The sequence below is a fragment of the Venturia canescens genome, chromosome 9, assembly GCF_019457755.1.
Source record: "Venturia canescens isolate UGA chromosome 9, ASM1945775v1, whole genome shotgun sequence".
Lineage (NCBI taxonomy): Eukaryota > Metazoa > Arthropoda > Insecta > Hymenoptera > Ichneumonidae > Venturia > Venturia canescens.
In genome coordinates this window covers 2,597,365-2,620,191 of record NC_057429.1, presented here as the reverse complement: position 1 = coordinate 2,620,191, position 22,827 = coordinate 2,597,365, and the positions used below count along the sequence as shown (strand labels likewise).

At 39.4% G+C, this 22,827-nt stretch overlaps 1 protein-coding gene across 2 annotated transcripts in view; it reads left to right on the top strand.

Annotated features, from left to right (window-relative positions):
- Nucleotides 1–7,065, top strand: part of LOC122416455 (RUN domain-containing protein 1) — a 580,344-nt gene extending 573,279 nt beyond the window's left edge. For both annotated transcript variants that reach the window (XM_043429436.1, XM_043429435.1), the window contains one exon: nt 6,742–7,065. In XM_043429436.1, the coding sequence (XP_043285371.1) occupies nt 6,742–6,848 (107 nt within the window). In that variant the 3' untranslated portion in view covers nt 6,849–7,065. The remainder of the gene's footprint in view (nt 1–6,741) is intronic.
- The last annotated feature ends 15,762 nt before the right edge of the window (nt 7,066–22,827 follow it).

The following is a 22,827-nucleotide window of genomic DNA, read 5'->3' as shown; positions in this document are numbered from 1 at the left end:
TCCGATTTTCAGGATCCCCTGGTATTATTCACAACATTCAACTTCGATTGGATCGGTACAAATTATGTTCAAATACGTCTTAAACGTACTTGTCCGGCCCATCACTTTTTATTCAAATTGCTCATTCGAAAACAAATCAGGGCTGCTCTAAAATGACAAATATAATAAAATCGATAGAAATAAAAATAATATTTCCAAGTAATTTGAACTTGATTGTTCGCAAGTTCGTATAGCAATATCCACTTCTCATTTTCTTCAGTGAACACATACCATTCGGTAAGAACCAATGAAAATGAGAAATAATCAGGCACATTACAAGAAATTTTCGAACCTACTCAGCCATACAATGTTTTTTTTCTATAGTCACGTACACATTTTGATAAATACCACTAGTCGAGTACGACACGTGGATTTCTGGAATTTGGAGAAAAATTATTTTGTTGTGAATTCTGACTTCATATGATATAAATAGATTAATCAACTTTATCTTTCATTTTCGTTTCATTTTGACAAGAGCGATTCGAAGGAAAATTATTTTCTCGGGAATTACTGTTCCTTAATATTAACACATGCATTAACTTTGTTTTTGATTTGTTTTCGAATGAGCAATTTGAATAAAAAGTGATGGGCCGGACAAGTACGTTTAAGACGTATTTGAACATAATTTGTACCGATCCAATCGAAGTTGAATGTTGTGAATAATACCAGGGGATCCTGAAAATCGGAGGGGAATCGATTCTTTAAAGTGTGTACCTTGTTGAAGTAACGAATGACTTTCATGTGAATTTTTAATGATTTCATTTCCATTAATTTTTTAGTAATTTTGATAAAACGTTGTGAGCCCGACAAGGATTCTCAACGCTCATTTGTCGCCGGAGATTATATTTCGAATAACCGATAAATACTTGACCTCGAATTGATATAATACATTTTAGTACTGCACGTAACTTCCGTTATGACTTTTTTTTCATTAACTTTTTTCTTGAAAATAATTATCATGAGTTTCAATTAAAGTTTCCGATTTATTCAATAAATATTCCAATCTATCAATAAAAACTTGGCCTCTAATTGATATCATACATTTTTATACTGCATGTAACTTGGATAGTACATTTTTCAATTTGTTCAATATTTATGAATTTTTTTGAAAATTTTTATTTTTCTTTACAAAATTTTTTTCGATTGTTTTTTATTGTTGAATTTTTTTGAACTTTTCAATTTTTCGTTTATTATTTCTATAGAATTTTTTTCCTGGTTCTGAATCTTTTTTCTATGTCATCCAGAAACAAGGGACCATCAATGTACTTGTCCCAACCTTTTTTTCCCAAGGGGAAGTTTATGGTTTGATATCACGCCTTTTTTCTCAAAAGTTCCTCATTTATGTTATGACGGTTATAGGATTTTAGTTTAAATTTCTATGAATTATTTGCTTAGTACATTTTTATAGATTCCATTCTAATACGAACATTTTTTTATGGGATAATGTTTGTCATGAAATTATCAGCAAATAAGGGACCATCAATGTACTTTTCACAACCTTATTTTCCCTGGGTATGATGTTCGGCTTATAAAGTTGGTATCCACCATAGAAAACCAATTTTTCGTAAAAATTGTAGTGAAAATATTTCGTCACAAGTCTGCCCTTGAACTTTGGCGATTTTTTCTCTTATACTCTTATATGTTATGCCTATTAGGAACTCAACAGCATGGAGGAATCCGGGATGAGGCCCGAGAAATTAATGTCGGTTTATAATGTTGGTTTCCACGTAAAAGACCAATTTTTCTTCAAAATTGTACTGAAAATATTTAGGCACTGGTTTGGTCTTAGACTTTGGTGATTTTTCTCCTTGTCTTCTAATATGTTTTGTCTATTGGGAACCAAAGAGCATGAAGAAATGCGTGTTGTGGGCTGTAATATGATTTTCGGCCTATAACGTTGGTTTCCACGAAAAACAACAAATTTCTCGTCAACATTGTACAGAAAATATTCCGTCACAGGTCTGTCCATGGATTTGGGCGATTTTTTTTCTTCTACTCTAATATGCTATGCTTATTAGGAACACATGAGAACGGTAGAAAGCGGGTTGAGGGCCGAGATATGATTTTCGGCTTATAACGTTGGTTTCCACGAAAAAGGACCTATTTTTCGTCAAAATTTTACTGAAAATATTTCGGCACAGGTTTGTTCTTGGACTTCGGTGATTTTTCCCCTTGTCTCCTAATATGTTTTGTCTATTAGGAATCCAAGAGCACGGTGGAAAGTGGGTTGGAGGCCGAGATATGATTTTCGGCTTATAACGTTGGTTTCCCCGAAAAAAGACCGATTTTTCGTCAAAATTATACTGGAAATATTTCGACACTGGTTTGTTCTTGTACGTCGGTGATATTCCCCCTTATTTTCTAATCTGTTTTGTGTATTAGGAACCCAAGAGTGAGAAGAAATGCGTTTCGTGGGCTGTAATATGATTTTCGGCTTATAACGTTGGTTTCCGTAAAAAAAGATCTATTTTTCGTCAAAATTGTACTGGATATATTTCGTCAGCGGTCTGTCCGTGGCCTTTGGCGATTTTTTCCAAGTCTTCATACCAAGAAAGAACTAACGTAAAGATTTCCTTAATAGAACAGATTTTATTTATCCCTTTTCTTCAAAATTCAAATGAAAGATAGATCAAATTCAAGACATGAAAAATCCAACAGATTTGCCCACTTTAAATGTCGCTTTTGCATTCTGAATCTAGAGATTTCGTCTCATGCAAAACGTGCCCCCAATGAAATATATTTCCAAAGTTTGCTAGCGGCCGCTAAGGTTCAATTATCCACAGTTTGATAGTTGCTGAAAAAAAGTACCCGTAAACTTCTAACATTTATTATGCCAGAACTCAAAGCAGCAAAAAAAACTAAGCGAACTTTATTCAACAGAGCAACAGAATTAAAAGACGTTTAACGTACCTGCATTGGTTTTGAAGGAAAACCATTTCAGGACAATTTAGAAATGAATTTAGAAATTCGAAAACTCAGAAAGGAATAGAAAAAGGAACATTGAAGTATTTAGAAAAGCTGAAGACTTTTGTTATGAATTTTCTAGATTACATGATACGGTTGGAGTAAATGATTTGAATGATTGGCACACATGTTGCAACACAGAAATATCAAAGTTTAGAAGTATTCGCTGTATATCAGTTATACAAACTTCAATACTATTTGAAAAGAAACACTTCAAAATTTGCTGAACCAAGTTCCATTACATATTACCATAATCAAAGATAAGGGGTGATCCGTAGCATATATATTTATCCACAGAAAGTTCAGAGTTCGCAGGTATCTGCTGCGGTTCAATGTATCTGTGCAATGAGCTTCGAAGACAGCAATTTCAAATCTATCCATAAATGAGCAACTGAAGACTTTTATAATCAATTTTTTACTTCATATATATGTTACGGTTAGAGTCAAAATGTAAAATGAATGGCACAGTATATAAATTGTATAGTTTGCAGATTTTCGTTATATTTCAATGATCCGAATCTACAGCATTATAATGAAAAGTTGTCAAAAGTCATGATGTTGCATTAAAATGACATAGCGCACATTGCATTCAGAAATTCTGTAAGTTTCTGGGGATGTTGGTAGGCATTTTATTTGATCACATCCAAAACTGAGCAACTGTAGACTTATCGGAATCAATTTTTTTTATAATAATTCCATATCTGTAGTTTGCAAAGTGGAAATACTCAACATACATGTCATTCCATAAGTTTTGTTATCAAAATTTGTGTTTGCACACCGCATTCCGAAGATACGACTTTTCATATCATCAGCAACAAAAGCATCCAAAGGCTTTCTGGAACAAGTTTCCAAATTTATCACTCGACAGACCTAATGCGAAAAGAATAACTACCCAGTATACCAAGACCAGAAATTTTTTTGAAAATCTGATTTACAAAATGTGCAATTCAAGATTATGGTTACAAACCTCTCGAATCATGTTACCACAATCATCATGAAGAACGAGTAGAAAATCATAGAACACATATTAGGGAATGAATTAATAATATGAATCGATCCGCTGCAAACTGAGCGGGTGAAAACAAGGATCGGAGAGGGCAGAGCCAAACTGAATATCAAGCAAAATATGGGGATGTTTAAAAATAATGACGACACAAGAAATAAATTAGAAAATATTTATTCAATTAAAGTTTCTAATATCATTCTAACAGTTGCGTGTATTTTTGTTCTATTTATTCGTATATATAACCTATGTACACATGATATATAACCACGCCACTGACAATTTATTCGCACTGGACAATATTTCTCGTACTCTGGTTTAATTGAAGGATTATTTCAGTTAACACTTATTTCCAATCGAACGAAATAATGAAATCTTGAAAAGTTTCGTTGACATATATGCATCGCGCAATTTTTATATTCTTTTTCACACACACATCACAGACTACATTTACGCGGCCGCTTTGATACCGGTTTAATATATCACAAATAACAAAATAAATAGTAATATGCACTTCTTTAGATGACGAAAATTATTTTTTTATTGATCCCGCACGCACTTCGCAATGTCGAAACTCTGTTCATACGATCAAAAACTGACACATGGTTTGTACATATATATATGTATATCGGTCGAATTTATGACTGCTGTTACCAGCTGTGCTGCGCCGTGTGCTACGTTCTGAAGTTGACGTCAGATTTCCAATCATCAACAACTAATTTCAACAACCAATCACAACGTCTAAAAATGGATGTCGTCAGATCCAACGAATCAGAAACTCGAGAGCATCAAAGTGCCTTTGATGGTGTTTATAAATACAGACGCATAAATTCTTGAATGTGTTGGTAACTTTTGCATAATCTTGAGCCCGTGCAAAGTTTTTTCTCAGTAATTACAACACCGATCATGCTGATTTAGGGCGGAATCGAAAGAGAATTACTCAATTGGCTTAAACTTCAATTTTCAAGTTGCTAAATGGCTCCTGAGCTTCGTAATTCAATAAAATCACATGCCAATTTTACCCCCACCACGGCGAATCGTTTTATTCAGAGAATGTATAGTCTCGGCGAGAGTCTCGGGCCAGCAGACGACAGGGCTGTCAATGTACTTGTCCCGAGACTCTACCGAGTCTCTTGATATGCACTTCGTTAGATGACGTGAAAATTATTTTTATTTTCTCGCACGCACTTCATAACATCATAACCCCAAATGTCAACATGACGTGAAACTTCAGCTGGTGACTTTCGAGTACTTTCGAGCTCTCGAGCTCCTTAGCTTTCCGCCAAACTTCCTTGCTCTTTTTCTTGAATGTCATTGGCCCAAAAATTCTCTCACTCTTCATTGGTTGCAACAAAATTTCTCTCACCAGGGATTGGTGATCATGGGGGCCAAGAGGCCTATGTTTGTAGCGGTTGGAGTACGCGTATACAGATACGTAAAATCCTGAATGTGTTAGTAACTTTTGCATAATCTTAAGCCCGTGCAAAGTTTTTTCTCAGAAATTACGACACCGAGCATGCTGATTTTGGACTCATTCGACAGAGAACTTCTTAATTAGCTAAAAGTTCAATTTTCAAAGCCGTACATAACTCATGAGCTTTGCAATTAAAGAAAGTCACATGCCAATTTTACCCCCACCACCGCGAATCGTTTTATTCAGAGAAAATATAGTCTCGGCGAGAGCCTCAGGCCAGCAGACGACAGGGCTGTCAATGTACTTGTCCCGAGACTCTACGAGTCTCTTTTTGGGATATCAATTATCCAAATTGTTGATTAGAGTTGAAATATTTATTTTATGTCTGTAAAGCATCAAAAATCGCAATAAATGACGTTGTTTCTAATTTGTGTTACGAAATTCTGTTTTCTGTGTTATTTGTCATCTCCTAGACCTGAAAAACATGCAAAATCATTCTATCGGTGTCCTGGATTTCTCTGCACCTAGAAAGATAGAAAAATTAATTAATAAAGAGAAATTGTGAGAAATATACTTACCAATGGAGCCGATATCCTGGAACCCGCGAACCTGAAAAAGAAAAAGAAAAACAATTAAAAATAGCCATAGATTAAGGAATTGATACTTCCTTGTTGCAAACGTGAAAAACTCTGAGAAAACTAAAAATAAGAAAAGAAACAATAAGTAAATGAATGACAAAATGGACTAGTGAAGGATGAGATAGGAAAAATAACTACTTATTTGTAAATTTACTCCGGAAAACGCTGAAAAACACAAAGATAAGAGTAGAAAGGGGAAATAAAATGAAATAAGAAAGGGGGCTAATGAAAATCAAAGAGGGATGAAATATTGAAACTTAGGGATAAGAAGAATCCAGTTAGGTGGAATCGAGTTTTTATCTCATATAGTTTGTGTTCAATTTTGACAGTGAATTTGTCCTTAAAATCAGAATAACAGTATCTTAATTGCAAAATCATTTTGGGAACGCTTGAGATCTCAAAACTCTTTAGCCGGTACCGTTGGAGGTATAATACGATTCTCTGCAGAAATCGAAATTCATTCACTATTCTTGGCTATGCCAGAATGATCTCATTTTTTTCCTACCATAATCATCCCACTATCCTTAGCAATAATTAATGCGGAATGAAATATTTAATTTACTCAAAATATAGTAAGGATCATTCGAAATTAAGGGCGTGCTCTTTTCATACTTGACGTTTTTTTTCACTTTTTAAAAGTATTTTCATGGTTTTTAATACACGTATATTTGTTTGTTCAACAGGTTTTCAAGATGCTTTCAACTCTCTTGATCGGCTCACAACTTGTCATTTTGCTCTGCCAGTTGATTTAGCAATTCGACAATTTCGAAATATCAAAGATGCGTTTTGATACTGAGCAACGGGACTTGACAGAAGATATATCACCAATAGCTGCGTTTGACAACTACTATAGAAGAAATTATTTTATGATGTTTGAGGATATTATTGGATATATATCATAAATTAGTGAAAAGCTTCTATCGTAATGGAAAATTTCAATGTAAAAAAATCCTAATGGAATCGATTCATGCTTTTGAATGATGTTTAAAAAATCTTATCGATCTTTATTGACATGTTGAATTTTTCCATCCTGTCATTCCTCATTCCTGTTAAGTTGCTTATCTAAGTTCAACTAAGTTATGAACATAAATTAATTTCCATCAAATGTTTTTCAATGTGTTATGGATCAATTTTTTACACTTTTTTTCTTTTTGTAAAATCGTCACAGAAAAAAAACATTAACCGGAATTTTTCTTGACATCGGTTCGAAAATATTTTTCAGTCGAAACTTTGGTAAGTAAAGATCTTCTTTTTTTACTAAAAACTAACTTTTTTTAGTGGATGCAAGCTAAAAAATATCACGTTTTTTAAATCCAAACTCTTATTTATACCGGCAGAAAAGCTTTTAGAGTCTGACTTATATCAATTGAGAGGGTATTGAGAAAAAAAGAATTACATGAAATGTCTTAGAGCGCCGAATAATGGAAACGATACAGAATCTTTGGAAGATAACGCTTTTAAATTTAATAAAAGTTGAAATTTGAATTAAAGGTGTCATTTGAATCGTGAGCACTTATGCAGAGCAGATGATGGCCAGTACGAAATATACAAGTGAAAAGCAATAGCGAAAAGCACGAGAAGAAAGCAAAGAAGATGTGAATATCGATGTTGTTCGAGGACGAAACGAAGTACTAGAATTATCAAAAAAAAAAAACAGGAATAACAACTGTAATTTGAAAATTGTTAGGAAGTAACATGAGCGTTTTATGCTTCCGCACTCAATCGTCAAAACAATATCGTCCAAACTAGATAATGATTAGTTTGAGGCTGAAGGCAGTGCCACGAAGAAACAAAAGGAATTAATTGACGATTGCTTGCAAAAATAAAAATGGCCATCAAGACAAGTAAGCTGACAGTGCTCATTGCCAAAGAAAGGAAAAGAAATCTCTTAGTTAGAGGTAATAGGTAGGCGGGAGAAACAAGGCAAAACAAAAAAAGGTATTCTCTTTCATCTGGGGTGATATTGCCGAACCTGGGTACGCTTAACTTACTCGCTAAACGATAATGGTAGGAACTTGAAGATAAAATTAGGAACATGAATCAAAATTAGGTAGTAGGGATCGGATTATTGTCGTTCTCTCCTGCGACGTCCTTCTTCCGCGTAGAGCGCTCCATGTGACGGGCAGGTTCGGACGGTGACGTTCAATTTGCCACATTTAAAGCAGAACACTCTAGGTGGCTGATCACAAGCTTGGCGACGGTGAGCAGTACTTCCACAGTTGTAGCATCTCCCAAAGCGTGCACCAGGGGCGTCACACAATTCCGGAGTTGTCGATGAAGTAGATGCGACTGATCCGGGTTTCGCAGAAGCTTCGGGTGCTGTTCGTAGGTTCGCTTGGGAGGATGGATCGGCTCCGGTACTCGCCGCTGTTGATCGTAGCGCCTGTTCAAGGGTTGGTCTCAACGAGATGACCATCAGGTGTTTTACTGCGTCGCAGAGAAGGTCTACCACGTCCGTTTGAGATTCAGTGTCCCGTGTCGCTCGCGAAGTGGTCTGCGAGGTTGCCTTCCGGGTGGCGGGGACCTCTCGGATGGTAGCAGACGAGCCCATGGATCGGGGATGGGGAAGGCCCTCGTAAATGGGACAAAATCCCGTCGAGCGGTGTGTTAGTGCCCGAACCAGGTTCGTTAAGGCTTCGAAGAATCCTGGCCTCACGTACTCGCAGGCGGTCAATAAATTGGAGTACGGTCGCATGGTGTCGAATATGGGGTTGCCATCGATATCGAGGAACTCCTGACCCTCCATCGCCTGTATTAATTCGTCCACCAGGTCCATCGCGTCCGAATAAAGTTGTTACGACGACGAGGCGCGACGAGGTGGTGCCGGTGCCGGTTCCTGGTGAGCCGGAGAAGGTTCGGGTGAGGCTGGATGCTCACGCCTCGATGATCGTGGTGATCGGTCTCGAGGAGATATCGGAGGAGAGGCTCCGCGCGTTCGGTGACGTCGGGAAAGGAATTGGATCCGGTTGTTCGGTCGTTCTCGTCCTCTGACGATGATGAGATTTCCACGCGGTGGTCGTGGGTGGACGAACGACTAGTTCTCATGTCCCAACCCACAGAAACTGGTCCTACTAGCTCCTCGTGGGTGACTCGTTGGTAGAGATTCAGGGAATTGGTAATAGCGCGCAGGAACGTAGGGAAGGTTTTCGCAAAAGGTACAAGGCAAAAAAAGGTACTAAGGTAATGCGCAAGGTAGTACAAGGCAAAAGCAAAGAGGTAGCTGCGAATCACAAATAAACCAAAACCAACGAGTAAGTGTCAAATTAACAAACAATGAAACACACGAGTTCAATAATGAGGAAGATGGGGTGGATGGGAATCGTGTCAGTACCGGGGAGGGGGGGGGGGGGGGTACTAGAGGTTAATTCACGTAAGGTTTGAGATCCTGTACGTGGATTTTCCCACTCCAGGTTCCTTCCAAATTCGTAACTCCATGACCACCGGAGATACTTTTCTTCGAATGATGAAGGGACCATGGAATTTGGTAGCCAATTTTGCCGCTACGTGCTGAGTCGCGGACGACAGCACGTGCTATCTTTTCAGGACTAAGTCTTCGGCTTGGTAGTCGCGGTCCTGGTGTTTGCGATTATAATAGAGGGCTTGACGCTCTTGAGCTTCGTCGATCGCAATCCGCGCAAGTCTACTCAACTGTTCCAGGTTTTTCATACGTTCGGCCCAGGACTGAGGAATGTGAGACACCGGTCCCTGACTTTCCGGAGGCAAAAGGCAATGTGGGGGTTTCGGTTCACGGACGTAGTTTAAGTAGGCTGGGGTTGCCTGAATAGAGGTATGATGAGCGGTATTGTACGCGAAACGGAGCGCAGATAAATGTTCGTCCCATTCGCGATGATCCGACCCGAGATAAGATACGATCATGTTTTTGACGACTCGATTGACACGTTCGACAGGCTTCAATTGCGGATGGTACGGGGCGATCGTCTGGTGTTTTACCCCTAATCGTTCCGTTAGCGCTCGAATATCGCGGTTGACAAATTCGGTTCCGTTATCCGTGAGAAAAACGCGAGGATGGCCCCAGCGGCACGCGATTTCGTTCTCGAAAGCCTCCGCGATTTTCTTACCGGTAGCTTTGCGAAGAAGGATGATTTCGATCCACTTAGTGAACAGATCCTGGAGAACGAGCACGTAGGCAAAACCACTTTTACTGGGAGGTAGGGGTCCCATCACATCACCGGCAACTATGTCCCATGGTTGGTCGAGAATTTGTTTGCCCATGAGACCAACAGGGGCGGCTTGTTCTACCTTACACCGCTGACAAACCGCGCATATCCGAACGTATTTGACAACGTCGCGAAACATATTCGGCCAATAATATTTGATACTAAGGCGGTGGAAGGTCTTCTCAACGCTCAGGTGACCCGCTTGCCCTACGTCGTGAAAGTTGAATAGGGCTTGTTGTTGCCTACGTTCGAATGGTAACACGAGTTTCCATGCCTCCAGATTACCGACTTCGAGGGCGGGAAATTGAGGAGGACGATGGTGATATAGACGGTCGTCCTGGCAACGCCAGTCAGGATATTGGTCAGGGGCTCGACGAACGGTGCGAAATTTGCTATTATACCACCGATCTTTACTCTCGAGCGGAGGCACAAGCAAGGTACAGATCTCTTCAGGAATGCGTGAAAAAGCGTCAGGCACATGATGCAGAGCGCCTTTCCGATGAATGATTTGATAATTATATTCCTGGAGTTCTAGAGCCCAGCGTCCTAGACGATCGGAGGGATTTTTCAAATTATGCAACCCCCGTAAGCTGGAGTGGTCGGTTATTACTGTAAAGTGGTAACCTTGCAGGTAGCACCGGAATTTCCGCACCGCCCAAATAACGGCGAAACATTCCTGCTCGGTGGTTGTATAATTCCTCTCAGCGGCGATGAGGGCACGACTCGCATAAGCGATCACGTGTTCTACGTCGCCATCGGTCTGAGTTAAGACGGCTCCTAAACCCACGTTACTTGCGTCGGTTTGTAAGACAAAAGGTAATTCAAAATCGGGTCAACTCAAGGTGGGAAAGGTGGACAACCGTTCGCAAATCTCCTTGAACGCTGCTCGTTGAGGATGCCCATGCCCAGACGGATGCCTTTTTCAATAATGAGGTGAGCGGGCTGGCTAAGGTCGCGAATGAGAGAATGAAGCGGCGGTACTAAGACGTCATACCGAGAAAACGACGAAGTTGTTTGATGTTTTGCGGCGCGGGGTGATTTACTACCGGTGCGACTTTCTCGGAATTGATCTGTAATTTGTCGCGGTTGACTAGAAAACCGAGGTACCTCACTTCCGATCAACAGAACTCGCTCTTATCGAGGTTTATTGTTAATCCGGCGTTCCGAATTTTCGCTAATACGCGCTGTAACCATTCTAGGTGTCCTTCGAAGGTAGCGGTTATGATTATGATGTCATCGAGGTAGACGTAGACGTGAGGTTGCATTTCGGGGCCGATAAGTCGGTCGAGCTACCGTTGAAAGGTCGCTGGAGCATTGGTCAGGCCAAACGGCATGCGACGAAATTGAAATAAGCCCATCCCCGGAACGGTAAAGGCGGTGATCTCGCGACTTTTCTCCGCTAGCGGAATTTGAAAATACGCTTGGCTGAGATCGAGGGTGGTGATATAGTTCGCTTGCCGTAATCGGTCTTAAAATACTGTTCATCAACGGAATGGAGAATTTTGGTTACCTCGTTCACTTTCCTAAAGTCGAGACAGAACCGTAATTTACCGTTAGGCTTTTTAATCATGACGATCGGACTAGACCAGTCACTACTAGATGGCTCTATTATCTCGTCCGCGAGCATTTCTCGGACCACTTCGTGAATGGCTTTCTTGATTGCCGGGGAGACGGCGTAATAGCGCTGTTTGATTGCGGAGTGTGCACCCACGTGCAACCGGGTTTTTCCGGGGGTTTCGGGACCTCCTGACTAACCAGCGCTTTTAAGGTCGCGTCTTGGTACGATATTAAAATTCTCAACCCACCACAAAGGTAATTAACCGCAGACTGACTCATCTGGACTTCGGAAGAGTGGACGCGACGTGGTTCGAACCAACTAAACCATTTTCCGCTCGCGAAATCGACAACCCAATGAGCGGTGCGCATGAAGTTGAGACCCAAGATACAAGGTAATACTAATACACATAATAGGTAGGCAGTCAGATGAAAGGGACTGCCGTTTAGGTAAACAATGGGGTTCACGACTTCACTCGCGATTGCCTTCTGTCCGCCGGCCATTTTTACACCTCGCGGGCGGCAACGCTCTCTCGGGATTCCCAGGTTGTCAACCCACTGGATTGCGAGGGGACCGAAAAATGTATGACTCGACCCGGAATCGAATAATGCTCGCATCGCATGCCCTTGGATGGTAAATGTCACGAAGAATACGGTACCGCACCAGATGGTTTCGACATTAGGCGACGTCGCGTTAGACGCTCAGCGACGCATTTCGTCCCTCAAGCGCGAAGAGGTAATAGATAATTCGTCGTTCGAATGCGGGGAGGTAGTAGGTAGGTCGCGAGCGAACCCGGCATTCACATGTGGCAAGGTAAAAGGTAGTCCACGAGGGAATCCGTCATTTGAATGCGACGAGGTAAAAGGTAATTCGCACGACAAGAGAGATGGTTCCCGAGGTAATTTGATGACTTTGGTGGGTGCCTTTTGCATTCTGCCTGGACCCGCCTTCAACGGTTTCCCGAACAAGAACATTCGTTCGATTTTTGACCGCGGCGTCCGCAGCGATAGCAAAATACGACTCGCGGTTCTCAAATTGAAACGGTGGCCCGGTTTTCCGCAATTCCAATAGTTCGCCGGTCGCGAGTTTGACGCGGCGTTTTCCTCGTTGGAAAGATTGGGATCGAGAAATGGATTCAGTGAATCAGAGGTTCCGCGGTCGCGGTCGACTTCCGTGACGGTGAACCGGTTGCTTTAGGAGACATCTTACGCGGCTTTTGAGGCTTATTCGGGGCTTTTTGCACAGCATTGACCTTCTTGGAGATCGGGGCGTTGGTCTAGTCGTCCGACTGGTGTTCTAGCGCGGCAGGAGCTACACTTTCATCTTCGACTTCCGGCCAGGTTTCTACTGCGGTGAATATTTTCCGCGATGGAGGGTGAGACGCGCTTTTTGTTCCTCGGTATGCTAATTCTGGGCACAGGTATTGACTAGGATCTGATGGGGCGCGATAAGTGCAAGAAACCGCGAAGCTTTTCTCGATTCTCACCGCGATATGTTCGAACGAATCGAAGTCGAACATGTCATCCCGATGAATAGCAATGTGCAGCCGTGGAATTAAATTGCGGTGCGCGTATTGAACTTGTTCCGACTCGCTCCAGGGAGGCTGGAGTCGCTTGAACAATCCCCTGAGACACGTTAAATAATCGGCCACGGGCTCGTCTAACCCTTGCGTTCGACGCATTATTTCTTCACAAAGCGTGTATTGATAGTCGGGGTCTTCGAAACGCAAACGACACGCGGATGCGAATTCCGCCCATGTGCTCCAACAATCGCTATCATTACGAAACCACTGTAGGGCGATACCGTTTAGGAAAAAGGGAATGCAACGAATTAAATCGGTGTCGGAAACAGGTACTAGAGCGCGGCCTTCAGCGATACGAGTTAGAAATGTGTCTACGTCCTCGCCTCATCGACCCGCGAACGAAAGGTTCCACTTCTTTATTAAATGTAGTACGGAGGCGGCGGAGATGGGCGCACGGGCATGGGCGCACTCAAAGTTTTGCCGCGGAGGAGGTTCGTGTACTAACCTGGGCTCGCCAATAGTGGGGGTGGTGCGATGTGGAGGTGCTCGTCCACCTAGGAGCTGTTCACCGGTTCGAACGCGTGGATCGCTGCTAGGGTAGATCCCAGGCGGAAGATTCACGCTCGCCGATGTATGGGTGCGCGATCGTGCTCCGGTATGCTTGGGAGGGGTACTCGCGGGGAGTCCCGTCCAGGGTTGGTAGCTCAGCGGGCCAGGGCCGAGGTTGGTTCCGGAGTGGAGTAAGCGGGTCCAAATCTCCTGGTGGCCGGATCGTTCCGGGCCGAAATAAGATCCGAACAGGCCGCTGCTTATTCCCATAGCCGTCATAAAAGGTCCTTTGAGGCTCTCCGTAGTTTTGGTCGTATCGCCGGGCCACGGGTATGATGCACTCAAACCGTCCTCGGGCGGCAAGGTATGGCCCATTCCTGAGTCCATCTCAGCCACGACGCGAACCGATTGAACGCCGAGTACACGCGGATTGGCTTCGAGCGTCAAATTCTCTCCGCCTTCAGCGCCTGCTGGCGCTGCGGACCTTCACCGGATTTTGGTGAGCCGTCACGGTTACCTTCCGGCATCTCGATGACTAAGGCGGAGGGTAGAGGGATTAACGACGCGTAGTACTACCGAGTGAGACGCACCCGATGGCTGAAGACGCGAGTAATCGCGGGAATTACTAGCCGAGTACGCCCGAAACACGCGAAAGATAAGCTCGAAACGAGTAGTAGCGCTCGCGATCCGAGTGCTGAAATTCGGCGAATGATTTGAGCGCGAACTATCGAGGCACTGTCCCAAGAGAATGATTCCGACTGGTTAAATACGAGAGCTCGAGTCAGCGCAGCGTACGAGAAAAGAAATCAAATATGAAATAAAAAATTTTTAAACGTCAACGATGGAGGGAATTTGAATTCAAGAGAATAGGTAATTGGTATGTAAGAGTTCAAATTTTCCGGGTAATTAGGAAGCGTGGATGTAACCAAAAGAAGAAAATAAATCGTAAAGAAAGGACTGAAAAATTGATTTTGATAACTGAAAGGACTGATTTTGTAAGTAAGAACTGGAGTCCGAAGGTAATAGGTAAGAATTCGAATTTGTCAATAAAGTAATGGGAAAGAATTCGATTCCGAAGATAATAAGCGAAAGTTTAAATCCGAAGATAGTTCTAACCTAGGGAAAAAAAGGTTGGGACAAGTACATTGATGGTTCCTTGTGTGCTGATAATTCCATGAAAAAAATTATTAAATAAGTTTTTATAGAAATTATAAAAAAATTATTCAATAAAAAAAATAATAAGCTCTCCTGAAAATTATTTCAACACAACAATTAAAAAAAAAAAATTGACGAATCAGGAAATTACATTAAAATAAAATAAAAAAAAATTCCATAAAAAAAATCAGGAAAAAACATTCTATTAAAATAAAAATCCAAATTAGGAAACAACATTATACAGAAAAAAATTTCAAATGAAACGTTAACAAAGTCAAAGACACCACTCATCAGAAACATTGTAAATGTAACAAAAAAAAAATCTCGCTTGAAAAGTTTTAAACACCGATGCCACATTCCTTTCATCTTATCCTAATGAAGAACAACTAAATAAATTGAAAATGTTTCGATCTAAATTACGTACAGCATTAAAATTTATGATATAAATTCGAGGACAAGTATCATTTAATATTCCGAAATATTAACTTCTATAGGACAGTCAGGAACTTGAGAAATAGAACACATCAGGAACTTGAGAAAATTTTCGTGAATCAAAAAGATTACCATCTAAATTATGTGCAGTTGTAAAATTTATGATATCAATTAGTGGACAAGTATTTTATTTGTAATTCGCAATTTTATCATTATGGAATTGTTCTAATATGTGTTAAGAATATTCGTCCAGCTCAGGTTGTTTTATAGAAATTAGTAGAAAATCAGCTACTCTAAAAAAATCTCAAAATCTTGCTTTCTAACAATTAGAACGATGCCAACCCAATTTTTTTAATAATCAGAACATAGAAAATTGTGTTTGAATGAGAGTTGAGAATACTCTTCTGGCCCAAGCAACGCTAAAGTCAGGAGTTACTTTCCGACAGCAGAAAATTATAAAGAAACCGAAACCTTTCTGTCCGTGACTTTTTGGTAAATGGCTAATACAAAAAAAACTCATCGAAGGTAAAGTCATTTGTTACTCTTCGGCGTTAAAGACTTCTAAGAAGATTGATTCTTCTCCGACTTTCAGGACCCCCTGGTGTTATTCACAACATTCGACGTCGATTGGATCGGTACAAATTATGTTTAAATACGTGTTAAAAGTACTTGTCCGGCCAATCACTTTTCATTCAAATTGCTCATTCAAATAAAAATCTAAGAACAAGAACGCTGGCGCTACGCGCTCGCTTTCGTTCAGATATTTAACGGTGCTCGGTGACAACTATCTCTTGGCAACGACTCATGGCAACGGGTATAGGATTCATATTTCGATCGAAATATTTTTCTCAAGAAAGAACAGTATTCACTAGAAATTCACTTCTCTCAAAGTTCTAGCGAATTTTTGTGACGTACCCATCTTTTGACGTTGATTTTAACGAGTTACAATTGTGCACGTCATCATATGAAAATGAAATTGTACGACCGAATCCGCTCGAAATTTTATTGAAATGCGATTTATTATCAGCGCTATGTTCTCGGCAATAGTAGAGGTTAGTTCTTATATCGAGTATAGAATTCGTTCGCTAATAGAAATGAGAAGTGAAAATTGTTTTCATTGCAATATAAACTGGGGGATTATCTTAAATGTTCGAAATCTTTTATATTACAAAGAGTATTTTTTTACTGGTGAACAATAAATTCCCTTGCGTATTACAGGAAATGCGTTCGCATTTCTCTTTAAATTAATGCAATCAAATTATTAACATTACCTGGAGGTAATTTTATTTCTCTCTGTATGCATACTTGTGATCTATCATTTCTAGAAGAGCCCTGATTTTTATTTGAATGAGCAATTTGAATGAAAAGTGATTGGCCGGACAAGTACTTTTAACACGTATTTAAACATAATTTGTACCGATCCAATCGACGTCGAATGTTGTGAATAACACCAGGGGGTCCTGAAAGTCGGAGAAGAATCAATCTTCTTAGAAGTCTTTAACGCCGAAGAGTAACAAATGACTTTACCTTCGATGAGTTTTTTTTGTATTAGCCATTTACCAAAAAGTCACGGACAGAAAGGTTTCGGTTTCTTTATAATTTTCTGCCGTCGGAAAGTAACTCCTGACTTTAGCGTTGCTTGGGCCAGAAGAGTATTCTCAACTCTCATTCAAACACAATTTTCTATGTTCTGATTATTAAAAAAATTGGGTTGGCATCGTTCTAATTGTTAGAAAGCAAGATTTTGAGATTTTTTTATAGTAGCTGATTTTCTACTAATTTCTATAAAACAACCTGAGCTGGACGAATATTCTTAACACATATTAGAACAATTCCATAATGATAAAATTGCGAATTACAAATAAAATACTTGTCCACTAATTGATATCATAAATTTTACAACTGCACATAATTTAGATGGTAATCTTTTTGATTCACGAAAATTTTCTCAAGTTCCTGATGTGTTCTATTTCTCAAGTTCCTGACTGTTCTATAGAAGTTAATATTTCGGAATATTAAATGATACTTGTCCTCGAATTTATATCATAAATTTTAATGCTGTACGTAATTTAGATCGAAACTTTTTCAATTTATTTAGTTGTTCTTCATTAGGATAAGATGAAAGGAATGTGGCATCGGTGTTTAAAACTTTTCAAGCGAGATTTTTTTTTTGTTACATTTACAATGTTTCTGATGAGTGGTGTCTTTGACTTTGTTAACGTTTCATTTGAAATTTTTTTCTGTATGATGTTGTTTCCTAATTTGGATTTTTATTTTAATAGAATGTTTTTTCCTGATTTTTTTTATGGAATTTTTTTTTATTTTATTTTAATGTAATTTCCTGATTCGTCAATTTTTTTTTTTTTAATTGTTGTGTTGAAATAATTTTCAGGAGAGCTTATTATTTTTTTTATTGAATAATTTTTTTATAATTTCTATAAAAACTTATTTGATAATTTTTTTCATGGAATTATTAGCACACAAGGAACCATCAATGTACTTGTCCCAACCTTTTTTTCCCTAGGGGAAGTTTATGGTTTGATATCACGACTTTTTTCTCAAAAGTTCCTCATTTGTGTTCTGATGGCTATAGAATTTTAGTTCAAATTTCCATGAATTATTTTCTTAGTACATTTTAGAGATTCCATGCTCATACAAGCATGAGCAGCGTTAAAATTTTATTCTGCGAACTCTTTTCCGCACCACCACAGGGGTAGAGTTCCAGGCGCGTTTTTTTTAACGTGGTTTCCCCGAGAGGCCTAATCCACATCTCATCGCTTGTAAACTCGTTGCTTGTTCTATCATAGTTGGACCATCTCTGCAAGTTGATACGAGTAACGACTAGAGTTATTGATAAGTTTCGAATCGACATGCTACAAAAAACCATGAAAACCACAAATGAATATTGATAGTGTCTAGAGTATTAGCGGTTTTAAAAAGTCGTATTTATCTAGCTACCACAGCTGTAATTTTTTTTCATCATATGAGTGAGATGGTGATCTTCAAGCACAATTTACCATCCAACGAGAAACGTGACTCTGCAATTCAAGGCTAAATTGGTTGGTGTCTTTTTTCCTTATTTCTGTACCAGACACTACTACTATATCTGATAAGTGTTATAGTGAACTGAAAATGTAAAAAAAAGAGAACCTGCATAGTTCAATGTGGTTATGCGATGTACAATGAAAATATAGAACTTATATTTGTACGTTAAAAAAATAAAATATAAAACGTACTAGTATTTTCCGAACAATATGCTCAATTTACTCTCTCAACAAGAAAAATATATAAGAATCTTTGGCATTAACGGGCCATGTTCTCTTTTCAACTATTGCATCATCAATATTCATCCAAGATGAACGGCCATGTCGGATCATGCACGTATAATGGCCTGTGGTGACATGTTCACCATGATGAAATATCTTGCTCATAACTTTAAATGTATGTCCGCATAGTTTTATCTTAGAACTAGGCACAGCCTTGATTTTGCACGGTTTTTTTATATTTTTGCCCGTTTTTGAATCGACTGCCGGTAATGCTAATACGATTACCAATATCTTTGACACTGAACTCAAAGATAACCGAACATGCCTATTCGTGGCAGGACAATTATTACAAGAAATTTCAGCTAATTTCCATTGAGCCAAATTACGATCAATTACTTCTTGGAGGGTTAATGTTGTTTTCGAGTCAAAAACGTCTATAGGTAGAAAATTTTCAAGTTCTTCTCGAACACTTGTATATCCGCAAGCTTTACAAAGAATTTTTGTCGAACGTTGACATTGTACAAGAGTTTTGATGGATGGTACGGCTTGGCATATAGCATTGAAAAAATCTGATGCATCGTGTAGAATAGGTTGAACGAATACATCGCCTATAAATTTTCGAACATCATTTATAGCGATTGAGGGACTATTTTTTATTTTATAAATTTCCAGTGCAATAGACAGAGGTCGACAATTATCTGCTTGTTTGATTAGTTTCACAATGGGGTCACAGTTAAAAATACATTGAATAACGGTATTAGCATAACAAGATGTACCATCAACGTTCAAAAATCCGGTAATGAAAGGATTTTCCTGCCGATGACATGTTGCACTGTCTTGTATTTGTACATCGGTCAATTCTTTTGGCACAGCCCAAATAACATCGCAGGTTTTAGGACCACGAATGTCGGGAATTTCTATACTGTCGAGATCTGGCCGATATAACTTTCTCAATCGATTGTACTCACTAATACACAAAGAGTTAGCACGAATTGAATACGGATCGAAATTTATTAAATGTAAACCATCAAGAGATGTAACTCGCGACAAACCGACATAAATTTGGCCACAGCTGAATATGGAGTTCCCGCAATCCATAACAACACATTTTAAACTTAATCCTTGGCTTTTGTGGAAGGAAATAGCATAACTAATGCACAAAGGAAATTGTCTTCTAGTTACATAAACGCCGTCGATCACTTCGAATTTAACGCTCACACGCTCTATATCATATTGCAAACCATTCGCGAATTTGATAGTGACTCTCTTAATTGCACTTCCATCCAAAGATTCAGAGACCGAAACTACCTCGCCGATCGCGCCATTAACGAGACCGATTGTAACATCGATATTTCGACGAAGCATAACTTTGGCACCGATTTTGATAGGAATCACCCTAGCAAGCCCGGCAGTTTGACTTATGTCATCCTCCCACCGGTGTAAAATCTTTGTAACCCTAGTCTTAAAGGATGGTTTATCGATCAAGTCGTCAGCGACTAAGTGGATTTCCTTCGACGGAATTCGATCCAACATTGCCTCATTCAATACATCACACATGCGATTCGTAGGCATTAAGCAAACTACGTCGGTTTGTAATGTACTTATATAATCGCACAACTTCGTAATTCTACCAGGAATATTTGAAGATATTAATGCAATCTTTCTTGACTCTAACATCTGCAAACTTTCGGTGTCTATGCAACCAAAGCGGATTTTTGAGAGCATTTCTCGGTACGATACGTCATTTTTCTGACGCATATTGATTGTTAGTTCATCATACTTGAATAAATTGCCCCACAAATTCACGCTACTCAACGATCCAATTAATTTTTCAATCTTTTCTTTTGAAAGTTTCATGAACACTGGTTCTTCTCGAACGGGCGGTAATTGTAAAAGATCGCCAAAAACTATAATATGTTTTTTTCCAAACCAACCATTTTCAACTTCAGCGGTATTAAAAATGTTTGTTAGTGTAAGATGAAGGTACATTAAAGTGATATTTGAAACCATCGATATTTCGTCAATAATTATTAGATCAACGTTTTTAAAATTGTCCCTTATGACTTCTAAAGCTGCATCCGACAGCTCCCGATATTTTGGTGTACGATTATGTTCGACGGGCAGCTGGAACGTTCTATGTAAAGTCATACCGTCAATGTTAAAAGCAGCTATCCCAGTGGGAGCAGTAATCGCTGAATTCTTATTTTTCACTTGTTTAAGCCAACACGTTATGGTTTTGATTAAAAAACTTTTGCCTGTTCCACCCTCTCCACTCACAAACAATCTGATTATTTCACCAGAATTTATTGCATTGGTTACTGAGTCGAATATGCGTTTCTGGTCTGCATTTAATTCTAGAATCATATCTAAAACATTTCGTTCTTTACGAACTTCATTCTCGCCCAAATTGATAAAATCTTTCATGGCGTCATCAGCCTCTATTGGATGGCACCCATGTGGAATCTTTTGGTTACCTGAATCTAGGTTATTTTCTTTATCTTTTTCTATTTCATCTATTTTCTGCTGAATTAATTCTTTTATTTCTTTGGCGTCTTTCGCCATTTCTGACAAACGCTCGTGGTATTCAGCAGCCATTGGCAATGTGGCCTGTACAGAACAATACGATTCAGTGTATGTTTCCTTACCATTCTTGAGCTCAGCCACACATCGCCATGGCTGGAATAACAGAAGTAAGGAGTAAAAATATTTTTCGGGATTAGTCAACGGATCGAATTGATAATGATCAATTAAATAGCCACGATTGCGTTTTCGAAGATACGAACCCGGTTTAATTTTATAATACTCAACATCTTTCCGTTGAGGCATGCTTTTAACGATATCATACCACTTCGCATAATCGTAAAGACTTATACTATCCAATTCATCGGGTCTTTTTGGATAATGTTCAATCAAGCCGTCATAGAAAATATCTGTTGATTCTGCGTCCATGGTCTCCACTAATTTACGAGGCTTGACTCGCCTACTTCTGACAATATTAATGTCAACCCATCTGATAACAGTTTCTGGATCGGTAACAAATAAGGGATACCCCAACAGTGTATCCGCTGCTTCAAGTGCACCACATTCTCGATGATCCAATGCACGTAACCCAATATTCCAAAGCCTAGTGGCAACAGATTTTGTACTATTGATTTGTTCAAAAGTCTCCCCAGCATGGGTTTTTTCGGATTTAGATAGATACTTGGTACAATACCGAGCCAGCGCAGACGATTTTTCTCCTACAAATGAAATGTCCATATTACCCTCCCAGGCTGTCAAAACAGCAGGGTTGTAATTGTTTATATTAACCTCGTCGAGACTACGAGGATTATCATACAACTGGCATTTAGATTTTAACTTACGCCGTCCAGCAATGGATGTTTGAACATCTCTGATAAACCACTCGTTAGTAACGGGTTTTGGAAATGCAAATCGACAAACTTTACGACTACCACCCTTACCTTTCACTCCTACCGATTTCCTACGCATATAATAAGAATTGTGATTGTGATATTGGTGGGTGGTAACTCGACGATTCAAGTTGGGTGAAATTTTTGGATTCGGTATTCTAGAAGTCACGTACATCTTGATGAAGTCAGCGACTTCTTCTTTCGAGTTTTTGCCAAGAATCGGGGCACCCTCTATCCATATAAGCAAATGAAAATGTATCATACCTCTTCCCTGATACTCTCTTCTTATAACATAATGTATGACTTTTCCAATGGGATTGTCGTCCGATTTAAGAAAGGCTATCATTGCTTCTAATTCGTTATCTATAAAGATTGCAGCTGAAATAGAATCAGTAGCTATGAATTCACTCAATGATTTTTTGCTATCAAGTGAGGGGTTTCTCTCTCGTAAGAATTGAGCCAACCTATCCCATTGCCACTCACTTGGACTTAGTGTCAGAAACCATGTTGGAGGTCCATAATAGCGGATCATACAATTTAAATTACTGCGGGGTTTTTTCCAATATTGTTCGGTATTTCGAAGTTTTGAAAATATTGTAGATAAATTTCCTTTCAGCTCACCTTTGTTTAATTGCTCCAAGTAAGAAGCAGATGTATATCGCACGCGTCCATCAATGACATTCAATTTATGATATATTCCAC